This window comes from Stegastes partitus, unplaced genomic scaffold, assembly GCF_000690725.1.
Source record: "Stegastes partitus isolate 25-593 unplaced genomic scaffold, Stegastes_partitus-1.0.2 Scaffold162, whole genome shotgun sequence".
Taxonomy (NCBI): Eukaryota; Metazoa; Chordata; class Actinopteri; family Pomacentridae; genus Stegastes; species Stegastes partitus.
The window spans coordinates 575,515-588,691 of NW_007577893.1; the positions used below are offsets into that span (position 1 = coordinate 575,515).

The 13,177-nt window shown below is 41.2% G+C and overlaps 1 protein-coding gene across 1 annotated transcript in view; it reads left to right on the forward strand.

Annotated features, from left to right (window-relative positions):
• LOC103355655 (glutamate receptor ionotropic, kainate 2) overlaps positions 1 to 13,177 on the forward strand; it is a gene marked incomplete at its 3' end in the record, with an annotated part of 249,412 nt that overhangs the window by 116,958 nt on the left and 119,277 nt on the right. Inside the window, exon 4 of the mRNA XM_008279524.1 lies at positions 5,241 to 5,422. Within this exon, the coding sequence (XP_008277746.1) occupies positions 5,241 to 5,422 (182 nt within the window). The remainder of the gene's footprint in view (positions 1 to 5,240; positions 5,423 to 13,177) is intronic.

The following is a 13,177-nucleotide window of genomic DNA, read 5'->3' on the forward strand; positions in this document are numbered from 1 at the left end:
AAAAAATCCTTCCATCCATCCATTTTCTTATGCTTATCCGGGGTCAGGTTGCGGCGTCAGCAGGCGGAGCATGTCATTCCAGATGTCCCAACCCCTGGCAACGCTTTTCAGTTCTTCCTGGGGAATCCCGAGACGTTCCCAGGCCAACCAAGAAATATAATTTCCACAGCAGGTACTGGGGTCTCCACCGAGGCGGATATGCTTGGAAAACCTTCAAAGGAAGCCTCCCCGGATGCATCCGAATCAGATGTCCAAACCACCCCAACTGGCTCCTTTTGACATGAAAGAGCAGTGACTGTACTCCGAGCTCCCTCCAGATGTTGGAGATTGTCACCCCATCTCTAAGGCTGAGCCCAGCCACCCTGCAAAGGAAGCTCATTTTGGCCGCTTGTATCCGCAATCTCATTCTTTGGGTCACTACCCAGGGCTCATGACCATAGGTGAGGGTTGGGATGTAGATGGACTGGTAAATCGAGAGCTTTACCTTGTGCCTCAGCTCCTTCTTCACCACGATGGTCTGGTACAGCGCTTGCATTACTGCTGACACCGCACCGAGCCACCTTTCCATCTCATGCTCCATCTTCCCTTCACAAAAAATTGATATTCCAAGACTGAACATTTGACAACAACCTCTATAATCCATGTGTCTTCTTTGACATACAGCATCCATCTAAAGGTAATCATCCTGCCTCCTGAGTGGTTTAATTTAACGCTCAATGTCGTTCTGGAGTAGCTCTAATCTTCCTTCAAGAATTCAACTCAGTCAATTTAAAACTATTTTTAGTGAAGGATTACTTCACACAATGACTGCAAAAGGAAATTTGTGTTAATCCAGTTTAACAGCCTGTCTTATTTTTGGACTAGGCTGAATCTAGATATGGAAGGCTTACAATAAGAAACATTTATGTAAATGTAATTGATATTTTGCATTCGCCAGTTAAAGTTCTCAGGTAAACAGAACTGCTTCACTTTGTAATGAATCACAGAATAGGATCGAGATTCTAGAGATTCTACATCAAAAGAGGAGACAAGTTTGATTTGAAAGCACAATTGAGGCAGGAAAAAAAGATGGTGCCATGTGCGGCTGGCCATCACTCTACTGCTTTATGTCATCCTGATTGTATTTTTAAATGCTTCAAATGTGTCATCGCTCCCAGTGTATGATCGCCTGACTCTTTTAAAGATACATGATTTTCTGGTGAAGCTACAGATCGGTGGCTTTGAGGAACAAGCAAAGACACTGCCACCTTTCCTGGGCTCTATACCTGCATACCTGCGGTGTTCACCTGGTGTCTTGCCCAGCAACAGCTGCCGCCACAGGCGACGCAGCAAGAGAAGTGGAGTCCAACTTATACTCAGGCTATACTGAGGGCTTACCTAGCTTCATCCTACATCTATAATCCTCATCGTCGTTCATCTGTTCGGAACCCCTGGAAATTTGGAAGTTTCGACGTTGTTAGGACTTTGCTGCTAGTGTGTAGGAAGTGGACCCAGAATGTGACGAGGGAGACAATGTCAATTATTAAGAGGGTTTTATTCGGGGCAGGAATGAGGACACCAAGGAAAAAGGAAGGGGGAGTGTAGGTACATGCTGGTCTTCGTGGGGGGAGGTGAGAGGGTTTCTGGGGACTCCAGAGGTATGCTCCAGTTCGAGGGGGGAATCCGTGCATCAGGGAGAAGTTGCTCGTGGCACGTGAATACAGTCGGGGAGAACCGAAGGGCTGCTGCTGCTGCTGGTTGACTGGTGACGGCTGAGCTGGGGGGACGTCAGGCTGAGGAGGCTCTGAAGGGGATGATGAAACAAGAAAGTCAGCACGAAACAAATAGAAGCACGAGAACTTGAGAACTAATCGTGGCCGATCTGCCGCTCATAGGAGAGTGAATCATCTGGCGCTGCATCCTAGGGAGAAGCCGGCTTAAGAGCAATACTGATTATGATGAGGGACAAGTGCGGTGGAGAGCGAGTGAGTCCTCCTCGACCATGGCCCCGCCCAGCCTGAAAATACAGAGCACACAACAACGCAGCAAAACACACACAGGAAATAACAGGAAATAGCCAAAATAAAGGCACGAGACTCGAATCCCAACAGACGTGCAGCTATCCCCGGAATATTGCTACTGATGGCTCAAGCTGGTCATCCCTGAAAAAAAAAAAGTTGTTTGTTTGATTTTATCCAATCAGTTGACAGACCTACGCACCATCTTGATCATACGTTGGATCTTGTCATCTCCCGCAAACTCTCAATTTCCATCAGTGAAATTTCCAAAGCTGTCATTTCAGATAACTTTCACATTATTTTTGAATTTGCAGCCCCTCAAGCGTCAAGTAGGCCACTTGCCTTGTCTTGTCGATGCTGTGTCCTCACCTCCTCAACAGCTGGAGAATTTGCTGCTGCTTTTATGAACACACAAATTTTTAATGATAATAATCTGATGCATTCTTTATGCCCAGACAACATTCTGTCCTGATTTATACAGCACTTGCTCCAGAATTCTGGAATCTACTGCCCCATTTAATTGCAAATTGGCTAAACTGCGAGCAGATCCCTAGGTAAATGGCGCTACTTGTGCCCTAAAGCAACCCTGCCGTCAGGCAGAAGGCATATGGAAGAAGGACAAACTACACATATCCTAGGAAACACAAAAAAACAGAAGAGAGAAATTAAAGAGCTATGAAAGAGGCAAAATGTCAATATTTGTCTAATATTATCTCCACCAACAGTCATCACCCCAGAATTCTGTTCAACACAATTAACTCTGTTATTAACCCATGCACCTCTGTTCTGGCTGGTGCTTCAGTCAAGACTTGTGAGAGCTTCCTTTACTTTTTCACTGACAAAGTTGCCACTATCAGACAGCTCGCCAGCACCAATTTAAATGTTGACTTGCCCATTGCTCCAGCACATTCTGCTGTGCTTGAGGAGTTTGAAGTAGTTTCTTTGTCTGCTCTCACTAAAGTGGTACAACAGATGAAACTTACAAACTGCCTCCTGGACATTGTTCCCACCAAACTATTGGTAAAGGTCTTTAACATTGTTGGTCCTAGTCTGTTGATATTTGCCAAGTCTTGTCTCAGTTCTGGATTTATTCCAGCTGCTTTCAAACATGCTATGATTCGGCCTCTCGTTAAACAACCTCAGCTTTATCCCTCAGTCTCATCTTTTTATGCACACACTTTCACACGTATATATTTTAGTGTCTTTTCTGTTGTTTACTTTTATTTATTTTAGTGTCTGTTTTACTGATGTTTCTATTTGAAGTTATTGTGTTGTCTTTAAGTTATTCTCTTGTTTTTACTGTGAAGCAGTTTGGTCACTGTTTGGGCTGTTGGAAAGGGCTATATAAATAAACTTTCATTGATTAATTGATTGATTGAATTGTGATCTTTAATTTTCTTCTCCTAGTTACTAGGACCTAACAACTTTTAATGGTTATTTTTGCTAAAACAAAACAAACAAACAAAAAAAGAATAAGCTGCTGTGTTTACTGTATGTTTTTTGTAGTTTATGGGAATAAAGTAAATCAATTTTCCTGGATCAGACCGATGTTAGTTGCCCACATTAACGTTTTTCAGAGTATCTGCATCCTTTTGCAATCTAACATACCACCCCTGCATTGCAACCTATGCTCACTTGCTAGCTGTCACAATGTGACTGAACTGCATTGCTGATTGAAAGCATATGCCAACTACATGTTTTCTGAATTTTGTTGGTAGACTGTACGAACAGTTTAGGGAGTCGAAAATAAGGTAAACTGGGAAACATCCATCCATCTATTATCGATACACCGCTTAATCCTCACTAGGGTCGTGGGCTGAAGTCTATCCCAGCTGACTTAGGGTCTATCACAGTCTATCACAGGGCTACACTTAGAGACAGACAACCAAGCACACTCACATTCACACCTATGGACAATTTAGAATCACCAACTAACCTCAACATGTTTTTGAACTTGTGGGAGGAAGCCAGAGAATCCAGAGAGAACCCACGCTGCATGGGGAGAACACGCAAACTCCACGCAGATCCCGGTGACCCCACCGGGACGCGAACCGGCGACCTTCTTGCTGCAAGGCAGCAGTGCTACCAACTGGGCTGCAAGCCCAACTGGGAAACAAATTCAATTAAATGGAGTTATTTGCTTACCTGAATAACTCACATTTTCTGATCTAGTTTGCTATCAGCAGGACAACATCATTTGCCTTCCAATATGTAAAAAGCATTTCTGGTGTGCCATTGCTGTGGCTGAGATTGGGTTAGGTTTGTACAAACAAAAATAAAATTGGTTCGGAAAAGATCATAGTCATTGTTGAAAGAAAACAAGGGTCATATTCACTGATCAGGTATACACACTGCAGGAATAAATATTCTCAATTTTACTTCTAGATAACATAAATTAATGGAACAAAAAGCAAAATAAAGTCCACGGGCCACAGAATCCATATCATTCAAAATACATGTTTAGTACTGCAGGTATTTCTGACAGTCTTCTGTTGCAACACAAATATGATGGATCAGTTGAGAAGAGAAATACTTATTGAATAATACAGTAGAAGACTATCTGTCAAAATTAAGATATTTATGCTTCAGTTGAAATCCCAGTCAATTTCTCCAACAAGGTTGACTTCACACATATCCTATACACAACAATAAACTGTCTATAAAGAAAGATTGATCAATAGGGAGCACAGAATCAGCATCCTCTATAATGAATGATGAATGTCATATGCAATATTGATATGTGCGGTTGTTCTATTGTGTTTGTAAGTATGTTTGTACAGCTGGATCATAGTCTACAGATTTTACTGCAGTGGAAGCTGAAAGACTGTTTGAATGAATTGTGAAGGACAATAGACCAGAACGACCAAGAGCGATAGGGAAACAAGGAAATAAAAAGACACTGAAAGAAAATGTTGTGTTTGGTATTGAAAATAGCAGGAGAGGATAAGGTAGAAGGTTTTAGAGAAATGGATTTCATTAGAAATAAACTGATGACAGAAATATAGCTCTGCAGCTTAATTATTTCTTATCCTAATTCTAATTATAACCACCACTGCCAAATTAAACAAGAATAGTTGTTACCGTCATTACTGTGGAAAGATACATATATTTGAAACCTCCTCTAAGGAAATGGATTGCCCTCATGTCAGTTGCAATTGGACACATTTTTCAAATCACAGTGACTCTTGAGGCAAAAGAAATCCTGAAAATCTATTTGTTTTCTTTGTGTTTTTTTCCCCACAGGTCTGATTCGATTGCAAGAACTTATAAAGGCACCATCCCGGTACAACATCCGTTTAAAGATCCGGCAGCTGCCTGCAGAAACCAAGGATGCCAAGCCCCTGTTAAAGGAGATGAAAAGAGGGAAGGAGTTTCACATCATCTTTGATTGCGGCCACGAAATGGCTGCTGGGATCCTGAAGCAGGTGTGTATACATATTTGTAAGTGTTGTTGTACATACTAAAGATGTACGTTCTTGTGTACTTGTTGAGGTAGATCATAACAAGTCCTCGAAGTAGGAAAGCAGTAGTAGACAGTTGTAAAGGTGTGAATGAAAGATAGCTTCTTAATGTTGTTCCCTGTCATGCAGCTGGATTTAACATTAAGGAGATGCTTTGCAATGAGTAACCTAGGTAACAGTTAGGGTTAGGAGGATTGCCCGTGGAACATTGTGCAGTTTCATGTTTCTTCACTTTTGACAGTTAATTTTGAAGTATGAATTACGAGCCAAGGATAATGATTCAGAGAGACCCATTCTGCAATTTTACAGGATTGGTTCCTTAGGGGGCTGCAAGGTGGCTCGATGGTTAGCACCTAAGGACAATTTAGAATCACCAATTAACCTCAACATGTTTTTGGACTGTTGGAAGAAGCCGGAGAACCCAGAGAGAACCCACGCTGCACAGGGAGAACATGCAAACTCCACGCAGAAAGATCCCGGGTGTCCTCATTGGGACGCGAACCGGGAACCTTCTAGCTGCGACCTCGTAGCCCGTCCAAAAACATGTTGAGGTTAATTGGTGATTCTAAATTGTCCGTAGGTGTGAATGTGAGTGTGCTTGGTTGTCTGTCTCTAGGTGTAGCTCTGTGATAGACTGGCGACCTGTCCAGGGTGTCTCCTGCCTTCACCCTGAGTCAGCTGGCATGGATGGATGGATGGATGGATGGATGGATGGATGGATGGATGGATGGTTCCTTAGACTTATCTTGTATACAGCTCTGGTTGTCTTAATCTGTGTGCAAGACAATCGTTGACACACTGCAGTTTTAAGGTGGAAACGGTGACTGCTTATTTCACTGTCTTTCAGCATATAAAAAACACATAATGAACTTGTTAACAAGGAAAAAAACTTTTCTGTTATGTTATATTGTTTTGCTCACACCTTCATGTGATGTCAAGATGTGATTTCATATGAAAAAAATTGCAGAAGAACTGTAATGCAACACGTGTAGCAGTCTCTTCCAAATAAATCTGTTCATGAATTCTGAAATGGATCAGAAATGTCAATGAAATTTGTGTTATTTTTTATTATTTTCAAGGTTTAATTAAACAAATTTAATAACAAGCAATTTAATAAACCAAACGCCAAAATTAATAAATAAAAAATTAAATACATGAAAATTAAAGTGAGATGCCCACCCAATAATTTTTCTTCAAGGATGGAGTAACACAACAAACAAGTATCCATATGTCCTCTGCTTGTAGGACTTATAAAATATTAAAAACAACATATTCAGCCACTGTACTTTGTCACATTCCAAGGGGTTGGTAATCAATTCTTGAGTGGTAGATTGCTGGGAAAGGTCAAGGACGTCTTTCATTAATAATGTCAGAGAGAAACCCTACTAATGGGAAGTAATAAAAGACTTAAGTGTCCTGCCCTGATATTCTCATCACACGACACACCAATATGTAGGAGACTGTCTTCACTCTTTGTTTGCTATCAGCCAAGCAACCCAAATACAGTAGAAACAACAAGAACTAAAATAAAAAATGTAACTTGGCGAATGCTACCATAAACACAGAATTTTATTTTTCACTACATCCAGCTATTGTTGGTAAAAGATATACTTCTAAAATTGCCAGTTTGCAGTGCCATAGAGACACTGAATCCAAACTGTTGACTAGTACTATAATACAGAGAGCTAGATGTGCTCTATTGTAATAAGAGTATTTTTCATTTTTCCTATCTGTCGTGACACCTGAGTCAGGGTGCAGTGTGTGACAATCCATGTTGATATTTTTAAAGAGGAGCGTGTCTATTTGTGCTTGGTTTACAGCTGTTATACAGTAGTCTGGGCTGTCTACAGGCAGCCTCATTGGATTGCTGTTTCCTTTGCTCTGTTTTTCCTTCGTCTCTTGCCACGAAGAAGGCTGTGGTTCCTATACCAGCATTTTTGGGGTTTTCTTAGAGGTTGGGAGTTGGACTTATGCTACAGACATCCTAAGTTGGCTAAAAGCAGGAAAAGAAGCATCTCTTCCAGGCCTCCTTTTGTCTTCTTTCATCTCTCCTGGCTACAATGGCTATGATTCCTTATACCAGCATATTGCTCAATGAGACCCATGTTGAGCACAGATATTATTAGGTGGCTGACTGTGAGAAAACTTTGCTTCAGCCCAGCCAAGTTCATCTTTCTGCCTTAGGTCAGGTATAAAACCAAAGTGGTTAGACACTTCAGTGAAACATACTGCTTACGGTTGCTAACTTGGGGGTAAGCTGTGTTATGGGCTTAGTTGGTCAACAAATGTTGGTCAACTATCATCTTAAGACTCTCTCTAAACAGAGAGAGTCTTAAGATGATAGAGATCTCACACTGACATTGAAACTTGGTTCTCTAAACTAGCTAATATTCCTGCACAGCTTGTGATATTAAGAATGTGACAACTTCTGAGTTGCTGCCTTTCCCAGCCCCGTGCAAAGAGTGGTGATAACAATGTGTTAAGTCTGTAAATGGCTGTTTGAGCTGGAGTGGGTCCATTGGTTTAACCCTTAGATGCATAAGTGGGTCACAAATGACCCAGTGAGGTCTTTTTTTTTTTGCAATATCTTCGTAGCAAAAAAGTTATCATTTCATATTCCAGCTATTCCTCAAAAAACATGTTTTTGATATCATTTTGCTTAAATTTTTTAAGTTACCTTTCATACTTTTTTAAGAAATTGTAGTATTTGTATCACTACCCCAAGCTTCCATTCGTGGGTCAAAACGACCTGTATGCATTTCCTATAGAATCTCATGGGAACCTGTGATTCTTATCAGGTTTCGTTGTCAGGAATATATTTACTGTGCACCACACACACTATGTCAGAGATGTCACCGATCAGGATGATTATTTTACATCACAAAATCTGGTACATGTATTATCTACATTTTTTACCTCAGAAAAGGATGGAAAAACAGGCAAGCACATTAAACAACTTTGACAACGGCCAAAATGAGGTGGCTAGACAACTGAGCCAGTGTATTTCCAAAATGGCAGGTCTGGTTGGATGTTGGTTCTACGCAGTGATAATTCTGACATAAACTAGTCCTAGGAAGGACAACTGATGAACTAGTGACAAGATCATGGGTGCCAAGGGCTCACTGATGCCCCTGAAGTGTAAAAGCTGGCTCGTGTAATCTGATCTCAGAGAAGAAATACTATAGCAAAAACCACTGAAAACAGTTACAAGCAGAATCAGAAAAAAGTTTACTCATCTATTTGGGGTATTTGCTGTGTAACAGTTTTTTCAAATGTGTGGACGTTACAAAAGTGTACACGACTACAAGAAATACAATGCAATACTATTATACAACAAAGGACTACGGTTATAGTCTGTAGTGTAGTGTAACAGAATGGATAATATGACACACGGTTACCAGGCTAGTAGAGGGATGTTAATCAAGCTGGCATGTGAAATTGACTTGGGTATGTACGGTTAAATACGCAAATTATACAAACATTCCTTTACAATAACTTGATGAGGGTGGCACTATTCATTGTTAATAAAAGTGACATGCCCTCCACCTATTTCCTTGCTATTCTCAGTTTTATTACTGGACCATCTGAAAATTGGGATTCAGAGTAATTCCTGTCGCCATGTGTCTGTGAAACACATAACAGTGTACTCATGGAAGTCTCCTCGATTCCTCATCTGGGCTGTTCGCTTGTCCATTTCATTGTTAAGTGATCTCACATTGCCCATAATGACAGATGTGTGATATGGCTTACATTTCCCCTTTTCCACAACTCTCTGTTGTCTGGACCCATCTCTATTCACCTAGTACTGACTCAGCACAGACAGCGATTCACAGTTTGTTGTGAATAGGGCTGTGCAGCTGCAGACTGGTTACAGAGCCCATGTTGACCCCTGTCCACTGCCACCATGCTCCCTCACCATGTAGAAATGGAAGGAAGTGGATTTGGTTTGGTCAGATGAGTTACATTGTTTTGCCTCCACACCAGCAACAGCGGAGGCATTATGCTTTCTGTTTCTCAATCTGTCTGTACTTATGCCCAAAAGTCCCATTGTCCTGAATTCAATATCTACTGAACGCCAGAAGGCAATTCCATCAAATTTGGCACATGAACTAATTTTACTTTTGGTGATCAAAGGGCAAAGGTTACCCTGACCTTACGAAAGATGTTTTTGGCCTAAACTCAAGAATTTGTGGTTCTAATTATGCCAATATTCCACACAATAAACTGATAAACACTTCAAAGGTCAAAGGTCATGTCTGGACAGACATGAATGTAAACTGCAATTTTAGTGGTTGGAGAACTCATACAGCCAGGAGGCGGTCATTCTAGACTTTTACATCATGTGCCTAGCCAGGTTCATGTGTATCATTTAAGAGATGGCAGCTGGCTGCTCTATGGGAAGAAGGCAGGCTGTGTAATTGTCTGGTAAATGTTCTGCCAGAAAACCAGATTTCAATCCTTTCATTCATGTTGATGTCACTTTGGCATGAACTACCTATGTCGACATTGTTCCATACCATGTACACCCCTCTATACCAATAATCTTCCTTGAGGGCAGTGGGTGCTCTCAGCAAGATAACGCTCCCTACCACACTGCATAAATTCTTAAGAAATGTTTTAGGGAACATAACAGAGAGTTCAGTGTGTTGGCTTGACCTTTCAATTCCCCAGCTCTGAATCTGATTGAGCATCTGTGGGATGTGCGGAAAAAAGAAGTTCAATGCATAGAGGCCCCACCCAGCAATGTACAGGGCTCAAAAGATATACTGCAAACATCTTTGTGTTTGATATCACAGGGCACCTTCAGTGTCTTCTAAAGCTCATGCAATGAAGGTTCAGAGTTGATTTGGTGGCATGAAGGGAACCTACTCAGTATTACACATGTGATTTTGATTGTGTGACTGATTAATGTTTTTCCTTTGATGCCATCCTACTGTCTAAATATGATGTCCTGCTGATCTTGGCTAAGTTCTGTTATTTTTAGTTCCTCCTTGAAGTTCTTCTTAGATTGTATTGAACTGAGAAGACCCTGAAGTCCTGAGTTTTTTGTCACCACATTTATCAATGTCAGTAGTGGTCAGTGTCACTGTACTAATGCTAGCAGATTCTACTTGGGGTGATAAAATCATCACAGTTTTCATTTTTGATTAAGGGATGCTGACTGGCTAAATTTACATGACTGTGTAAATATCTTTAGTCAGCGACTGACGATGCTACAGCACTGACAGGCTGATGTTTCTCGAAAAATCAGAGGAACTGTTTTTAGACACAGAGACAAGCTGTTTGGAGACAGGATAAAAGGAAGCTACTGCAATATTTCCCTTAATACTATTTCATGTATAACACATTATCGAGTATACTATGAATTCTCAAAAAAAACCCAAACTGTTCTGATGCCATCTAATACCGTGATTAACTAATGCCTTGTAAATTTTAACAATTAATGCTTTTTTTGTAGACATATATATCCAAAGCTCGACAGGACTGCAATACCTGGTTGAGGTTGCTAATGCATGCCTAACCATTCACTTGGTAGATGTCCTTTGTTCAGTCAGTTACTGAGTCTGAAAGCAGATTCAGACACCACCACAGGGCTTTAAAAAAAAAATTCACTCAATTTCCCTTTAAAGTGCTCTTTAACATTGAATCATGGTCAATTTAGTTGCTTTTTTTGACAAAACAAATTGTGTCAAGCATGTGTTTTTATGTGAAAGTGAAAACAAATTTTCTTCAAAGTCATGTCAATTATTAAAAAATTTAAAAAGTAAAAAGTAATTGCACAAGTTTTTACCCCCTTTAAGCCAGTATTTAGTAGATGCATCTTTGGCCCTAATTACAGCTTTGAGCTGTCAGGTCACAGGGGTTGTGAGAGAATAGCTCTTTTAAATTTACCTTTTTTCAACACTGGCTTTCTCTTTGCCAGTCTCCCATAAAGCTTGGACTTGTTGCTGTATTCACAATCTCTCCTATATCAGCCAGTGAAGCTAGAAGCCCCTTCAGAAGCGTCACAGGTGTCCTGGTGGTCTCCCTTACCAGTCTCTTTCTTGCGATCACTCAATTTTTAAGGATGGCCTTATCTACACTGAAATAAGTGAACTTTGTGAGTTGTTAAATAATTGAATGCACCTATACTAAACTTAATTAACATATTTGTGTTTGTGATTAAAACCTAGTGTTAGGAGTGAGCTCCTAATTTACAGGAAATGGACCCAAAGTGCGACAAAAGAGGCGGGTTGCAATAATAAAGGGGACTTTATTGGGAACCAGCGTGCTGGTCTTTGTGGGCGGAGGTGAGAGGGTTTCCGGGGACTCCCGAGATGTGCTCCAGTGCGAGGGGGGGAATCTGTGCTCTGGGGAGAAGGTGCTCGTGGCACGTGAATCCAGTGGGGGGAGGGCCACTGCTGGTGGTTGACTCGTGACGGCTTGGCTGGGGGGATGTCAGACTGAGGAGGCTCTGAAGGGGATGACGAAATGACAAGGTCAGCTTAAACAAACAAACTACAAGCACACGAACTCGAGACGAAGCGTGACCAATCTACCGCTCATAGGGGAGTGAATCCTCTGGCACTGCATCACGGGAGGAAGCCGGCTTAACAGCAGCGCTGATTGCAATGAAGGACAGGTGTGGTGGAGAGCGAGTGAGTCCCCCCCCATTAATCAATATTTTCCTACTGTGCCCAGACTTACTTATTTATGGTGTTCCTATAACTCTGGTGTCTGTATTACATCAATTATTTAAACAGCAATGAGCATGTAATGTCTATGATTTCACTGCTATGTCAAACAAGTGAACCACACGTTTGCCTGTCGATCCACAGATGTTTTACTGCTTAACTGCATCTGGTCTGTTGTGGCAACGTAGCCGAGACATGCTTACCCCCTTCTGGCTCTTGCTGGGGGATCTCAAGGTGTTCCCAGGCCAGATGGGATACAAATAATGATCCATCCAGCATGTTTTGGGTCTGCCCAAGGTCTCCACACAGTTGGGGATATCTGGATTACCTCAACAGGGGGGGACATCCAAGGAAGTCCTACATACCCCATCTCCTCAGATGGCTCCTTTTAAGGTGAAAAAGGAGCAGTTATACTCTATGATTGTGCTCCATTTCCAGGCACCTTATAAAGAGGGTAAGCATCATGGAAATGCCATACAATCCTGGAGAAAAACCCATTTTGGCTGTTTGATTCTTTTTGTCTATCCACATCTGTAGCTCTCACTTCAACTGTCATGAAGTGCTTTGACAGACTGGTGCTGAGGTACATAAAATCCTTACTGCCACCCAGCCTTGATCAGCACCAATTCGCATACGGAGCCAACAGGTCCACAGGTGATGTCATCTATGCGCGAATGTTGTTTGTGGACTTCAGTTCTGTTTTTACAGTGCAATATATTTATTTTACCGTTTGGCTATTACCATGCTCGTTCCAAACTGTATATACTTCCTACTAGCTCCTTTTGTAAAAATATTTATATATACTTATTTGTCCTTTTATACTTGTATTTCACCACTGGAGTTGTCTTTTAATTTCATTGTACTTTGTGTATGATGACAATAAAAGCATTCTATTCTATTCTATTCTATTCTATTCTATTCTATTCTATTCTATTTTATTATATTCTATGTCATGTCTGTAGGTGAGAATGGAACATAGATTGACTGATAAGAAGGAGAGAGGAAGAGCTTTGCCTTTCCATAGTCCACAAGACCATGTCAAAAA